This window comes from Hyla sarda, unplaced genomic scaffold (genome assembly GCF_029499605.1).
Source record: "Hyla sarda isolate aHylSar1 unplaced genomic scaffold, aHylSar1.hap1 scaffold_313, whole genome shotgun sequence".
Classification (NCBI taxonomy): Eukaryota; Metazoa; Chordata; class Amphibia; order Anura; family Hylidae; genus Hyla; species Hyla sarda.
Window position 1 is genome coordinate 180,683 of NW_026609858.1, and position 16,387 is coordinate 197,069.

Here is a 16,387-nt window from a genome sequence, read left to right on the forward strand (position 1 = left end):
AATCGCATCCCCAACGGCCATGATAGTGCAGCGCTCCCGGTCAGCGGGACTGACCGGGGCGCTGCAGGGAGAAAGACGCCGTGAGCGCTCCGGGGAGGAGCGGGGACCCGGAGCGCTAGGCGTAACAGTAGTGCTGAGGCCTACTCCTGACTGCTCCTGGTGTAATGTATGGGGTAATTATACACTCTTGGGTAGTGCTGAGGCCTACTCCTGACTGCTCCTGGTGTAATGTATGGGGTAATTATACACTCTTGGGTACTGCTGAGGCCTACTCCTGACTGCTCCTGGTGTAATGTATGGGGTAATTAAACACTCTTGGGTAGTGCTGAGGCCTACTCCTGACTGCTCCTGGTGTAATGTATGGGGTAATTAAACACTCTTGGGTAGTGCTGAGGCCTACTCCTGACTGCTCCTGGTGTAATGTATGGGGTAATTAAACACTCTTGGGTAGTGCTGAGGCCTACTCCTGACTGCTCCTGGTGTAATGTATGGGGTAATTAAACACTCTTGGGTACTGCTGAGGCCTACTCCTGACTGCTCCTGGTGTAATGTATGGGGTAATTAAACATTCTTGGGTACTGCTGAGGCCTACTCCTGACTGCTCCTGGTGTAATGTATGGGGTAATTATACACTCTTGGGTAGTGCTGAGGCCTACTCCTGACTGCTCCTGGTGTAATGTATGGGGTAATTATACACTCTTGGGTAGTGCTGAGGCCTACTCCTGACTGCTCCTGGTGTAATGTATGGGGTAATTATACACTCTTGGGTACTGCTGAGGCCTACTCCTGACTGCTCCTGGTGTAATGTATGGGGTAATTAAACACTCTTGGGTAGTGCTGAGGCCTACTCCTGACTGCTCCTGGTGTAATGTATGGGGTAATTAAACACTCTTGGGTAGTGCTGAGGCCTACTCCTGACTGCTCCTGGTGTAATGTATGGGGTAATTAAACACTCTTGGGTACTGCTGAGGCCTACTCCTGACTGCTCCTGGTGTAATGTATGGGGTAATTAAACACTCTTGGGTACTGCTGAGGCCTACTCCTGACTGCTCCTGGTGTAATGTATGGGGTAATTATACACTCTTGGGTACTGCTGAGGCCTACTCCTGACTGCTCCTGGTGTAATGTATGGGGTAATTATACACTCTTGGGTAGTGCTGAGGCCTACTCCTGACTGCTCCTGGTGTAATGTATGGGGTAATTAAACACTCTTGGGTAGTGCTGAGGCCTACTCCTGACTGCTCCTGGTGTAATGTATGGGGTAATTAAACACTCTTGGGTACTGCTGAGGCCTACTCCTGACTGCTCCTGGTGTAATGTATGGGGTAATTAAACACTCTTGGGTAGTGTTTTTTTTTTTATTTACTGATAATTTTATCGGTAATAACATTTTATTTTCCAGAATGCTAATCGTTACACAACGGAACGCTTGTTGCGTGTGATTTTTTTATGAAAAAAAAAAAAATACGGACAGGGATTAACTCTGCTTCATCATTTTGGGCGAAAAAAGTCCTTTGGTGATCTGATCTTTTGGAGACAGAGGCGCTTACACACATATTGAATTAGTTTTTGTAAAAAAATTTCAAACATTGTGTGGTTTATTATATTATAGAAGAATGTCTTTGGGTGGTCCACCGTCCTGCATTATAGGGTCTTGAGAACTGTTGGATATGCGCTTGTTCTTACACAAAGGTATTTCTTTAAAAAAATTCTAAAATGTTGTTTTTTTTTGGAGGGGATTGGTAAGCCCGGGTGTGTACTGGTGCATCAGCCAACTCCAGGCTGTGTCCTTCAGGCAATATATGGGTTCCTGATGCCGCAGGGGTGGGGCCTGGGTCTGGAAATTTCTAATTTTTGTATAGCGGGTGCTACCTATGAGAAATCTTTGTCAAAAATGTCATATATTGTGTTGTTTTTTTGGGGGGGATTGTGAAGCCCTGGTGTGTAATGTACTAGTGTATCAGCCAACTCCAGGCTGTGCCATTCAGCCACTAAATGGTCTCCTCTTGCCACTCTATGTCCACGCTGTGTCATTCAGCCACTATATGGTGTCCTCATGCTGCCAACACCTGCACACTGTGCCATTCAGCCACTATATGGTCTCCTCATGCTGCCAACACCTCCACGCTGTTTCATTCAGTCTCTATATGGTCTCCTCTTGCTGCCAACACCTCCAGGCTGTGTCGTTCAGCCACTAAATGGTCTCCTCTTGCTGCCAACATGTCCACGTTATGTCATTCAGTCACTATATGGTCTCCTCATGCTGATGCCACCACCAGGCTCTGTCATTGTGCTGCTGTGCGGCCGTGATTCTAAGAGCGATGCCGGTAATCTGCATGTTATTCTGAATAACAGTATTATTTCACTACCCCAGCACACTCCATATGCGTTTTAGGACACAGCAAAGTGTTCTATACCCCTATAAAGACTGTATGTAGGCTAGAAATAGCCTTTTTAAAATATTCGCCGCGAACAAATTCGAATCGGCCGAATCAAATTTTTGAAAAGTTCGGTCATTTCTAGTCGGCAGGTTTCTATTTGAATAGGTGCGGCATCCTCAGCTCCATTATGCCAGATGTCTGCTCAGATGGATGGAATCCAGGTTTGATCATTCTTGTGTTGTCTTGTTAGTTAGCTACAGTCTACGGAAGGACATGTTTGATGCTTTCAGTCTTTGGTTTGATATGGTGATTTGTTTGTCAACTTTGTTTTTCTTCATACTTGACTTGTATTTTTTGCCCTCTATAGGCGTGACCTCGGACACAGTTTATGGCACACTTCAACCGCTATGGTAGGGTCAACTATCAGTCATACAGGTACGTATGCAATGTCTACTTATGGCACATCTCAACCGCTATTGTAGTGTCTGTTTGATAATCTTACTGATGCATATGTAATGCTTGTAGCCCTGAGCACAAATAATTGTTAAATAAAGGGGGGGGGGGGGGTATGTATTTTTTATTTTTTTATTTTTATTACATATTCTTATAAATCAACATATTTTCTCTGGGATTAATCTATAAATAATTATATTCCTCCTCTGAGCGGCACACCGGAGACTCATCAGGCAGCAGCGGAGATATCTATTGGGAGTTCTTCTCCGTGCACCTTGTCTTCATCTTGTAGATAAATATGGGCAGGTAACGCTTCACATTCAGGTGTCTGGTGGCCGTGTAGGCTGAGGACGCTGCCAGGTAACATTGTCATCATCCGGGGCTCGTCCTGAGAGAAAATCCAAGAAAACCTCCATGAGAACGATGGCTGAGGATCCAGACAGAAGTGATGTGAGTAATGTCCTAGAGACCAATACTGACCAGAATTCTAGGTGTGACCCATCCTGGAGATGTCCTGTGGTGTCTGCACCGAGACTTCAGCAGCAGATCCTGTAAGTCCTGTAAGTTGTCACCACCTTCATCTCTGTCATGTTACTAATTCGTGAACAATGTCTGCAGTGTGACCGGGGGCATTATCCTGCTGATAGAGGCCACTGACACTACCGGGTCCCTCTGCCATTAGGGAGGTAGGGGGGACTTAGTCTTGACAATGTTCTTCACTTCACTTTTCAGTGGTTTTAATTTTATGGCTAAATGGGGAAAATAATATTATCTGTTTTATAAAATGGGAATGACATGGAAAGTATCAGAAAATAGATTCTAGGGAACCGGTAAAAGCAGTGACCTTTATTATGGCAATCCTATAAAATACACAAAACAGAATGCAGAACTACTGATGGTCAATGCATTTCGGACCTCATGGCTACTTACTCATAATTGTCACAATAAAGGATCCTTGTCACTGATATGGAAATCATCCAGTTACGGGTCCATTGTGTGGGTCCAAATTATGATATGAGGTATGACTGACCAGTCATTAGCATTAGAGAATACAGGAAATAGAGGAAAGCTGAGTAATCCAGAACGATCTGAGCAAAGTGCTGTTTATTAGAAGTTATCCATCCTTTATACACCAGATATACATCAGAGATTATATTACTTCTACATAACACTTAACCAGAAGACACCTGTTAATTCAACAATTATTGGCGACCATCCAAGACATTATTTAGATTTGTCTTATCACTAGTTCTCCTTTTCTCGGACTCAGATTAACACCAAGTAGAACCATCTCATCTTCTTTTTAAATTATTTTAACAAATTTTGTACTTCAAATTATTAACTGCTTAGCTTCCATATCATCACCTACTGGGTCCTTGGAATCTCCTTTCCTCTTGTGTAACTTGTGGAATATAAAATAACGTTATCTCTCCTCCGCTCTCTGTCCTACAGGAGAAGAATGTGACTGCGGTCTACAAGTTTTTCCTCTTAGGATTTCAGATTAATGGAGATGTAAGAATTCTCCTGTTCTGTCTTTTCCTGGTGGTTTACTGTGGGACCATATGTGGGAACCTCCTGATCATCTCCCTGGTGTCCTCCAGCAGGAACCTCCGCACCCCCATGTACTTCTTCATCTCACATCTGTCCATCAGTGACATCTTAATATCTACAGACATTGTCCCTAATATGCTTCATATAGTCCTGAATAATGGGGGGGCCATTACTTTTATCGGCTGTATTACTCAGATTTATATTTTTAGTTCTTCAGAAAATGTTGAGTGTTTTGTCCTCGCTGTGATGTCCTATGACAGATATGTGGCCATCTGTAACCCCCTCCACTACTCCTCTATCATGACTAGTGGACATTGTGTCATATCCTCCATCATCTGCTGGTTTGTCGGGTTTTTGATTACATTATTTTTTGTCATTACATTTGTAAAGCTAAACTTTTGTGGACCAAATATCATTGACCATTTCTTCTGTGACATCATGCCTTTACTAGACCTCTCCTGTTCTGACACTTTCATTGTTCATTTAGTCAAATATATCATAGGAACTCCAGTTCTCTTCATTCCAACCACCATCATTGTTGTGTCTTATACTTATATTGTCTCGTCTGTCTTAAGGATCTCATCCAGTATCGGTAGACAGAAAGCCTTCTCCACCTGTAGCTCCCACCTCATTGTAGTCTCCATATTCTACGGGACTCTGATCGGAGTTTATCTTGTCCCAACAAAAGGCCGAACACTCTCCATGAGTAAGATCCTCTCCCTGCTATACACAGTGTTCACTCCTTTGGTCAACCCCTTAATATACAGTCTGAGGAATAAAGACATCAGGAAAGCTGTACAGGAAACCCTTCAGAAGCCGGTTATTTGGTGGATCAAAGATTAATGGACAGTTATCTCTTCCCATCCCTCATATACATGCATGCTTAGCTCAGCAAAGTGTTTCTATGTTATAAATGGAGGGGGGGGGGGTTACTGCCACACACCTACCCCCCATATATTTTAGAGAACAAAAGAATCAAGCAGTTCAAATCCAACATGCCCAATCTATCTGTCACCTAACTTCACCTGTTGAGGGAGATTCAGGAGGCCTAAGTACACATTACATAGTTGGCCAGTCCTACTGAAACCATCGGCTTTGGCCAACTTTTCCCTGATGTGTATGGAGTCCTTAACCCTTTGGGCACGGAGCCCATTTTGACCCTAAGGACGGGAGCATTTTTTGCAAATCTGACCTCTGTCACTTTAAGCATTAATAACTCTGAAATGCTTTTACTTAGGAATTTGATTCTAAGATTTTTTTGGTGACATATTGTGCTTTATGCTAGTCGTGAATTTTTGACGATAGTTGCATAATTTTTTGATGAAAATTCCAAAGTTTCATGAAAAATTAGAAAATTTTGCATTTTTCTAACTTTGAAACTCTCTGCTTGTAAGAAAAATGGTCATACCAAATAAATGATATATTGATTCACAAATACAATATGTCTAATTTATGTTGGCATCATAAAGTTGACATGTTTTTACTTTTTGAAGATATTAGAGGGCTTCAAAGTAAAGCTGAAATTTTCCAAATTTTCATGAAAAATTCAAAATCTGAAATTTTCAGGGCCCAGTTCAGTTTGAAGTGGATTTGAGGGGCCATTCTGTAAGAAATCCCCCATAATGGACCCCATTAGGAAAACAGCAACCCTGAAAGTATTCAAAATGACATTCAGAAAGTTTGTTAACCCTTTAGGTATTTCACAGGAATAGCAGCAATGTGGAGGAGAAAACTCAAAATCTCCAATTTTAACACTAACATTTTCTTGTAGCCCAATTTTTTTTTATTTTTACATGGGGTAAAAGGAGAAAAATCCACCCAAAATGTGTAACCCAATTTCTCTTGAGTATGGAAATACCTCATATGTGCATGTAATGTGCTCTGCAAGCGCACAACATGGCTCAGGAGGGAAGGAGCAACTTTGGGATTTTGGAGAACAAATATTGCACTTTATTTTTTCTGGGGGCATGTTGCATTTAGGAAGTACCCATGGTGCCGGAACATCCAAAGAAACTCACATAAAAAAAAAAGAACAACGGAGCGCTCCCTGTGTGGAATCAATGTGGGCTGAGCAGTGAGGGAGTACAGATAATGAAAACTCGCTCACCTGATTAGGTAGTGCTGGAAAGGCGCAAAGCTCACAGAGGTGTAAATGAATGAGACTGCAGCGGCTTCCCACGCCGGCTGGTTGACGTGATAATATGCAGGAGGGAAGGAGGAGAAAGTGGAAGCTGAGGTCGCGCTGTCATCAAGTGGAACAAATCCGGAGTATAGAGGTAAATTCCTTTATTTGAAATACATGCAACGCGTTTCAAAACACTCAGTTTTTTTCATCAGGAATGATCTAACAAGGTTTTGGCTGAGATTTATACAGGATGTGATCATGATGTCACAATCACGGGACATATTAATCCTTTGTAAAACATGAAAAAAAGTTAAAACAAAAGTATGGAAAAAAGATTAAAAAAGGAGAAAAAGGAAAAAAGAAAAAACAGCTCATTTATGAGAAAAAGACACACGACCCATATATCCTTATACATTAATAAATACATTGCAAGGTATAAAATATGCACACACAAAAAAAAAATATATATATATATACAAAAATTGTACGTATATATATACAAAAATTGTACGTATATATATACAAAAATTGTACATATAAAAAGAACATATAGACGTATCCATATATGTATGTATATATAAAAAACATGCAAAAGATTTGCAAATAGATATACATACACACATATACATACATCACAGCATTAAGCAAGGATATTCCAAAAGGAAAAAATAATGATGAAATTAAAGATTAAAAAGTCGTCTTTTCGATCTGTTCATTTAATCTATATGGCCATAATGAATTTATATTAAAAATCCCAAAAGACTCTCTATTAATAAGTGTTTGGTGTCTATTATATGTGTCCTCGGGAATAGCTTCAATAACACTTACTGTCAGACACTGGGGATCATTGCGTGGGTCATGGTGATGCGCCTGGAGACACTATGTTGCATGAATTTATTTTGAACATTAAAACGATGTTTATTCATTCTCATTCTTAGTGTCTGGACAGTGCGGCCAATATATTGGATTCCACACTTACATGTGAGGAGATAAACCACATACATGGAAGAACAATCATATCTTCCTTTGGTGGAAACATTCTCACCTGTTGAAAATGAATTAAATGGAGAGGTGTCCTTTTTGGAAATCCATGAACAACAAAGACAACGAGGATGTTCACATTTAAAAGTGCCAGTGCAGGATGGGGATATATCTTTTCTATTATTTATATTCCCAGATACAACTGTCTTAAAGGGGTACTCCAGTGAAAAAAAAATTCTTTTAAATCAACTGGTGGCAGAAAGTTAAACATATTTGTAAATTACTTCTATTAAAAAAAAATCTTAATCCTTCCTGTACTTATTAGCTGCTGAATACTACAGAGGAATTTTTTTTCTTTTTGGAATGTTCTCTGATGACATCACGAGCACAGTTCTCTCTGCTGATGTTATTATAATAATAATAACGCTTTATTTATTGTTGTCCTTAGTGGGATTAGAACCCAAGTCCCCAGCACTGCAAGGCAGCAGTGCTAACCACTGAGCCACCATGCTGCCCTTAGCATGCATCTGCTATGTATGATTGCTAAAATGGACAGAGATGTCAGCAGAGAGCACTGTGCTCGGGATGTCATCAGTGTTCCAAAAAGAAAGGAATGTCCTCTGTAGCATTCAGAAGCTAATAAGTACTGGATTAAGATTTTTTAATAGAAGTCATTTACAAATATGTTTAACTTTCTGCCACCAATTGATTAAAAAGAAAAAAGGTTTTCACCGGAGTACCCCTTTAAGGCGCCAGGAGCTAGATGATTTTTTAATGTGTGGGCTCTCCGGTAAGTAATTAGAGTTTTTTTTAGAATTTTTTTGTTTAAGTATAGGGTCATTTAATAATATTGCCCAATGTCTTTTTAAAATATTCTGAATTTGTGCTGTGGAGCTATTAAAATTAGTAATAAAATGAAATCTCCTTTTTTCCTCTACTTTATTATGTTGTCTTTTTGCCTTCTTTTTTTGTTCATTTTTTATAATAAAATCTTCTTGTTTGCACACTTTAATTTTGTTATAGGCGCACTTTAATCATTTCTTTGGGTATCCTTTTTCTAAAAAAACATTTCTGTAGGATCTTTGCCATTAGACGTAAGTGCACTTTATTTAAATATTTTAGCGTTAAAAGGTATTGAATCTGTGAGATTTTATTTCGATTCAGATGACGAGATTATGCCAATCCAGGCCGATTTCCTCACAGATTCAATTTTATACATTTTACAACATAATATTTTTTCATTTAATGATGCCATCTATCGGCAGATACGTGGATGTGCGATGGGGACTCAATTCGCCCCAAGTTATGCAAATTTTTATATGGGGCGTTTCGAGTCCTCTTTTATCGCACATCCACGTATTTTATTTTATCGCAGGTATATAGATGACCTGATTATTATATGGGGAGGGTCAGAGCAGGAAGCTCTTGAATTTGTCGATAAAATTAATTGTAATGATTGGGGTTTAGTCTTTACCCCGAATATATCTGAGAAAACTATAGTTTTCCTGGATTTGGAGATTTTTAAGAATGGTACTAATTTTTTAGGCACACGTACACACTTTAAAAAGGTCGACGTTAACATCTTTCTGTCCTTTCACAGCTGCCATCTTCCCAAATGGGTAAGAATATTCCTTATGGGCAGTACCAGAGGATAAGAAAGAACTGTTCACTCGACAAAAATTTCGTAGACCAGGCAAAGATCCTACAGAAACGTTTTTTAGAAAAAGGATACCCAAAGAAATGATTAAAGGGCGCCTATAATAAAATGAAAGTGTGCAAACAAGAACATTTTATTATAAAAAATGAACAAAAAAAGAAGGCAAAAAGACAACATAATAAAGTAGATGAAAAAAGGAGATTTCATTTTATTACTAATTTTAATAGCTCCACAGCACAAATTCAGAATATTTTAAAAAGACATTGGGCAATATTATTAAATGACCCTATACTTAAACAAAAAAATTCTAAAAAAAACTCTAATTACTTACCGGAGAGCCCACACATTAAAAAATCATCTAGCTCCTGGCCGCCTTAAGACAGTTGTATCTGGGAATATAAATAATAGAAAAGATATATCCCCATCCTGCACTGGCACTTTTAAATGTGAACATCCTCGTTGTCTTTGTTGTTCATGGATTTCCAAAAAGGACACCTCTCCATTTAATTCATTTTCAACAGGTGAGAATGTTTCCACCAAAGGAAGATATGATTGTTCTTCCATGTATGTGGTTTATCTCCTCACATGTAAGTGTGGAATCCAATATATTGGCCGCACTGTCCAGACACTAAGAATGAGAATGAATAAACATCGTTTTAATGTTCTAAATAAATTCATGCAACATAGTGTCTCCAGGCGCATCACCATGACCCACGCAATGATCCCCAGTGTCTGACAGTAAGTGTTATTGAAGCTATTCCCGAGGACACATATAATAGATACCAAACACTTATTAATAGAGAGTATTTTTGGATTTTTAATATAAATTCATTATGGCCATATGGATTAAATGAACAGATCGAAAAGACGACTTTTTAATCTTTAATTTCATCATAATTTTTTCCTTTTGGGATATCCTTGCCTAATGCTGTGATGTATGTGTATGTGTGTATGTATATCTATTTGCAAATCTTTTGCATGTTTTTTATATATACATACATATATGGATACGTCTATATGTTCTTTTTATATGTACAATTTTTGTATATATATATATATATATATATATATATATATATTTTTTTTTTTTTTTGTGTGTGTGCCTTGCAATGTATTTATTAATGTATAAGGATATATGGGTCGTGTGTCTTTTTCTCATAAATGAGCTGTTTTTTCTTTTTTCCTTTTTCTCCTTTTTTTAATCTTTTTTCCATACTTTTGTTTTTACCTTTTTCCATGTTTTACAAAGGATTAATATGTCACATGATTGTGACGTCATGATCACATCCTGTATAAATCTCAGCCAAAACCTTGTTAGATCATTCCTGATGAAAAAACCTAAGTGTTTTGAAACGCGTTGCATGTATTTCAAATAAAGGAATTTACCTTTATACCCCGGATTTGTTCCACTTTATGACAGCGCGACCTCAGCTTCCACTTTCTCCTCGTTCCCTCCTGCAAAGAAACTCACATAGCACACTATTTGGGAAACCACACCCCTCAAGGAATGTAACAAGGGGTCCAGTGAGCTTTAACAACTCACAGGTGATTGACCACTTTTCGTTAAAGTTGGACATGAAAATGAAAAAAAAAAAAATAACATTAAAATGCTGGTGTTACCCCAAATTTTCATTTTCACATGGGGTAATAGAAGGAAATACTCTCCAAAATTGAAAACTCCTTTTCTCTCAAGTAAGGAAATACCCCATATGTGGTCGAAAAATGCACTGCTAGCGCACTAGAAGGCTCAGAAGGGAAGGATATATTTTACACTAAAATGCTGGTGTAGCGCCCAACTTTTCCTTTTCATAAGTGGTAAAAGGAGAAAAAGCCCCCCAACATTTGTAACAGAATTTTTCCCGAGTACAGAAATACCCCATATGTGGCTCTAAACTGTTGCCTTGAAACACTACAGGGCTCCGAAGTGAGAGAGCGCCATGCACATTTGAGGCCTGAATTAGGGATTTGCATCGGGACGGACCCGGATGCAAAAATTAGACTTGCCTCCAATACCACGACTCAATTATTAGGGGGACAGACAGGGCGATCTGTCACAAAGACCGTGATCGCCGAACAGTGTGTTGTCTTCTTGGCGCTCGAGTTCGGCACATCGCGGATCGGGTTGACAGGTTGCTGGGTGGGGCTGGAGAGGATCCAGCAGTCATGGTACAAATTGGCACCAATGACAATGAGGATGTGCATATAGTGGGGGGCTGTGTATATAGAGGGGGCTGTGTATATAGAGGGGGGGCTGTGTATATAGAGGATGGTATAACAGCTCTGTTTCTATCTTTGCAGATGACACCAAGCTTTGTAGCACAGTACAGTCTATAGAGGATGTGTATAGGTTACAAGATGACTTGGATAGACTAAGTGTCTGGGCCTCCACTTGGCAAATGAGGTTCAATGTGGATAAATGCAAAGTTATGCATCTGGGTACTAATAACCTGCATGCATCGTATGTCTTAGGGGGGCTGTGTATATAGAGGGGGGCTGTGTATATAGAGGGGGGCTGTGTATATAGAGGGGGGCTGTGTATATAGAGGGGGGCTGTGTATATAGAGGGGGGCTGCGTATACTAATAACCTGCAGCGTCGTATGTCTTAGGGGGGATTAAACTGGCAGAGTCACTGGTAGAGAAGGATCTGGGTGACTTGTAGATCACAGACTACAGAATAGCACAATGTCAGGCTGCTGCTTCCAAGGCCGGCAGGATATTGTCATGTATAAAAAGAGGCCTGGACTCAAGGGACAGGGACATAATACTCCCCCTTTATAAAGCATTGGTACGGCCTCACCTGGAATATGCTGTTCAGTTTTGGTCGCCTGTCCATAAAAGGGACACTGCGGAGCTGGAAAGGGTGCAGAGACGCGCAACTAAACTAATATGGGGCATGGAACATCTTAGCTATGAGGAGCGATTAAAGGAGTTACAATTGTTTAGTCTTGAGAAGAAACATTTAAGGGGGGATATGATAAACGTATATAAGTATATAAATGGCCCATACAAAAAATATGGAGAAAAACTGTTCCAGGCTAAAACTCCCCCAAAGGACGAGGGGGCACTCCCTCCGTCTGGAGAAGAAAAGGTTTAGCCTAAAGGGGCGACACGCCTTCTTTACCATGAGAGCTGTGAACTTATGGAACGGTCTACCTCAGGAACTGGTCACAGCAGGAACAATTAATAGCTTTAAAACAGGGTTAGATACATTCCTGGAACAAAATAACATTAATGCTTATGCAGAATTATAAAACTACATCCCTTTCCCTTATCCCCTTACACCCTGCACTTCAATTCCCTGGTTGGACTTGATGAATGTATGTCTTTTTCAACCATACTAACTATGTAACTATGAAAGACACAGCGTGGGGTGTTGGCAGTGAGAGAAGACCATATAGTGGATGAATGACACAGCGTGGAGGTGGTGGCATCAGTGTCAGGAGACCATATATTGGCTGAATCACACAGCGTGGAGGTGTTGGCAGCATGAGGAGACCATTTAGTGGCTGAATGACACAGCGTGGAGGTGTTGGCAGCATAAGGAGACCATATAGTGGCTGAATGACACAGCATGGAGGTGTTGGCAGCATGAGGAGACCATATAGTGACTGAATGACACAGTGTGGAGGTGTTGGCAGCATGAGGAGACCATATAGTGGCTGAATGACACAGCATGGAGGTGTTGGCAGCATGAGGAGACCATATAGTGGCTGAATGACACAGCGTGGAGGTGTTGGCAGCATGAGTGTCACGATTCGGCTGGCTGGAGGTGGATCCTCTGTGCCAGAGAGGGATTGGCGTGGACCGTGTCGGTGGACCGGTTCTAAGTTGCTACTGGTTTTCACCAGAGCCTGCCGCAAAGCGGGATGGTCTTGCAGCGGCGGTAGCAACCAGGTCGTATCCACCGGCAACGGCTCAACCTCTCTGACTGCTGAGATAGGCGGGGTACAAGGGAGTAGACAAGAGCAGGGTCCGACGTAGCAGAAGGTCAGGGCAGGCAGCAAGGATCGTAGTCAGGGGCAACGGCAGGAGGTCTGGAACACAGGTTAGGAACACACAAGGAAACGCTTTCACTGGCACAATAGCAACAAGATCCGGCAAGGGAGTGCAGGGGAAGTGAGGTATAAATAGGGAAGTGCACAGGTGAAGGTACTGATAAAACCCATGCGCCAATCAGTGGCGCACCGGCCCTTTAAATCCCAAAGACCCGGCGCGCGCGCGCCCTAGGGAGCAGGGCCGCGCGCGCCGGGACAGCACAGACGGGGAACGAGTCTGGTAAGCGGGTCGGGATGCGCATCGCGAGCGGGCGCGTCCCGCATCGCGAATCGCATCCCGGCTGGGGACATTATCGCAGCGCACCCGGTCAGCAGGTCTGACCGGGGCACTGCGAACAGGAGAACGCTGTGAGCGCTCCGGGGAGAATCGGGGACCCGGAGCGCTCGGCGTAACAGTACCCCCCCCCCCCCCCCCTTGGGTCTCCCCTTCTTTTTAGAACCTGAGAATTTGTGGATAAGGTTCTTGTCAAGGATGTTGTCCTCGGGTTCCCATGACCTCTCCTCTGGGCCGCAATTCTCCCAATCTACAAGACATTTTTTTTTACCTCTGACCGTCTTGGATGCCAGAATTTCTTTCACCGAGAAGATGTCAGAGGACCCGGAAACAGGAGTAGGAGCAACAACCTTGGGAGAGAAGCGGTTAAGGATGAGTGGTTTGAGGAGAGAGACATGAAAAGCATTGGGAATATGGAGAGAAGGAGGAAGAAGGAGTTTGTAGGAGACAGGGTTGATTTGGCATTTGATTTTAAAAGGACCAAGATAACGTGGTCCCAGTTTATAACTGGGGACACGAAAGCGGACATACTTGGCAAAGAGCCATACTTTGTCTCTGGGAGAAAAAACAGGGGGAGTTCTTCTTTTTTTATCGGCATGTCTCTTCATCCGGGATGAGGCCTGTAGGAGAGATTTTTGAGTCTCTTTCCAGATGGTGGAGAAGTCCCGAGTCACCTCATCAACAGCGGGCAAACCAGAAGGCGTGGGGGTGGGAAGGGGGGGAAGAGGGTGATGGCCGGACACCACAAAAAATGGGGATTTAGCGGAAGACTCAGAGACTCTGAAATTGTACGAGAATTCTGCCCATGGTAGAAGATCGGCCCAGTCATCCTGGCGGGAGTAAACAAAATGTCGCAAATAGTCACCAAGAACCTGATTAATTCTTTCCACTTGCCCATTGGATTGGGGATGATAAGAAGACGAGAAGTTTAATTTGATTTAAGTTGATTACAGAGGGCCCTCCAGAATTTCGACACAAATTGAACGCCTCTATCCGAGACGATATGTGTAGGAAGCCTCCAGGGTAGGCCACCAATAAAATCGAGAGATGAGCTGGATGGATTTTTTGATGCTAGCATGGCCTGCGAGGTGTGAGGAGTGTCCCCACCTGAAAATCCTGAGGTGCTGGCGTGGAGAGACGAAGGTCTTCCCTGGAGGAGTTTGTCTGATGGAAGCTGGAGAAGTGGAGATCAGACAGTCCGGAGGAATGATGTGTTGCGGGGAAGCTTCCATTTCAGAGGCATACGATGAACGAGAGAGAGCGTCAGCCCTAATGTTCTTGTCAGCGGGGCGAAAATGAATTTCAAAGTTAAAACGGGCAAAGAACAACGACCACCTAGCCTGGCGAGGGTTCAGCCGTTGGGCAGACTGAAGATAAGAGAGATTCTTGTGGTCGGTGTATATAATAACTGGGTATTTGGATCCCTCCAGCAGGTGCCTCCATTCCACAAGCGCCAATTTTATAGCCAGTAGTTCTCGATCACCAATGGAGTAGTTTTTCTCTGCCGGAGAGAAGGTCCTAGAAAAGAAATCACAAGTAACAGCATGTCCAGAAGAATTTTTCTGTAGGAGTACCGCTCCAGCTCCCACCGAGGAGGCGTCTACCTCCAGTGAGAAGGGTTTAGATGGATCAGGTCTGGAGAGTACTGGAGCAGAAGAAAAGGCAGTTTTGAGACGGTTGAACGCCTCTTCCGCTTGAGGAGGCCAGGACTTAAGGTTGGTGTTTTTTCTTGGTTAGGGCCACGATTGGGGCCACAATAGTGGAAAAATATGGAATAAATTGTCTGTAATAATTGGCAAACCCCAAGAAACGTTGGATAGCACGGAGTCCGGAGGGGCGTGGCCAATCCAATACGGCTGATAGTTTGTCCGGGTCCATTTGGAGTCCCTGGCCAGAGACTAAATATCCTAGGAAGGGAAGAGATTGACATTCAAAGAGACATTTTTCCATTTTGGCATATAATTGATTGTCCCGAAGTCTCTGAAGAACCATGCGGACATGCCGGCGGTGTTCTTCTAGGTTAGAAGAAAAAATCAAAATATCATCCAGGTAGACCACAACACAGGTATATAGAAGATCACGAAAAATTTAATTTACAAAGTCTTGGTAGACGGCAGGGGCGTTGCAAAGCCCAAAAGGTATAACCAGATATTCAAAGTGTCCATCTCTGGTGTTAAATGCGGTCTTCCACTCGTCCCCTTCCCTGATGCGGATAAGATTATATGCACCTCTTAAGTCCAATTTGGTAAAGATGTTTTGCGCCACGTAGGCGGTCAAAGAGTTCCGAGATAAGAGGTAGGGGATAGCGTTTTTTTACAGTGATTTTATTAAGTCCGCGGTAATCAATGCAAGGTCGTAAGGAGCCGTCTTTTTTGGAAACGAAGAAAAATCCAGCTCCGGCAGGGGAGGAAGACTTGCGGATAAACCCCCTTTTTAAATTTTCTTGGATGTACTCCGACATGGCTTGTGTTTCCGGAGTGGACAGAGGATAGATTCTGCCCCGGGGTGGAGTAGTACCAGGGAGGAGGTCAATTGGGCAGTCATAAGGCCTGTGAGGAGGCAAAGTTTCTGCTTGTTTTTTGCAAAAAACATCAGCATAGTCCAGATAGGCCTTGGGGAGACCTGGTATCGGAGGAGCCATAGGGTTTTGACTGACAGTACTGGGAGCAGACATAAGACAGTTCTTGTGGCAAGTAGTACCCCAGTTCTTGATCTCTCTGGTGGTCCAATCGAGGGTTGGGGAATGGCGTTGAAGCCAAGGTAGACCAAGAAGAATTTCCGAAGTGCAGTTAGAGAGGACCAGAAATTCAATCTTTTCGTGATGGGGTCCACATTACGACGGGTTCCGTGCGGTAACGCACAGTACAGTCCAATCTTCCATTATTAACAGAGGCGATGTAGAGGGGTCT

At 42.3% G+C, this 16,387-nt stretch overlaps 1 protein-coding gene across 1 annotated transcript in view; it reads left to right on the forward strand.

Moving 5' to 3' along the window:
* The window catches only part of LOC130328702 (olfactory receptor 1468-like), a 42,569-nt gene extending 37,341 nt beyond the window's left edge, over window positions 1-5,228 (forward strand). The window contains exons 2-3 of the mRNA XM_056553487.1: window positions 2,632-2,687; window positions 4,287-5,228. Of these exons, the coding sequence (XP_056409462.1) occupies window positions 2,632-2,687; window positions 4,287-5,228 (998 nt within the window). The remainder of the gene's footprint in view (window positions 1-2,631; window positions 2,688-4,286) is intronic.
* The last annotated feature ends 11,159 nt before the right edge of the window (window positions 5,229-16,387 follow it).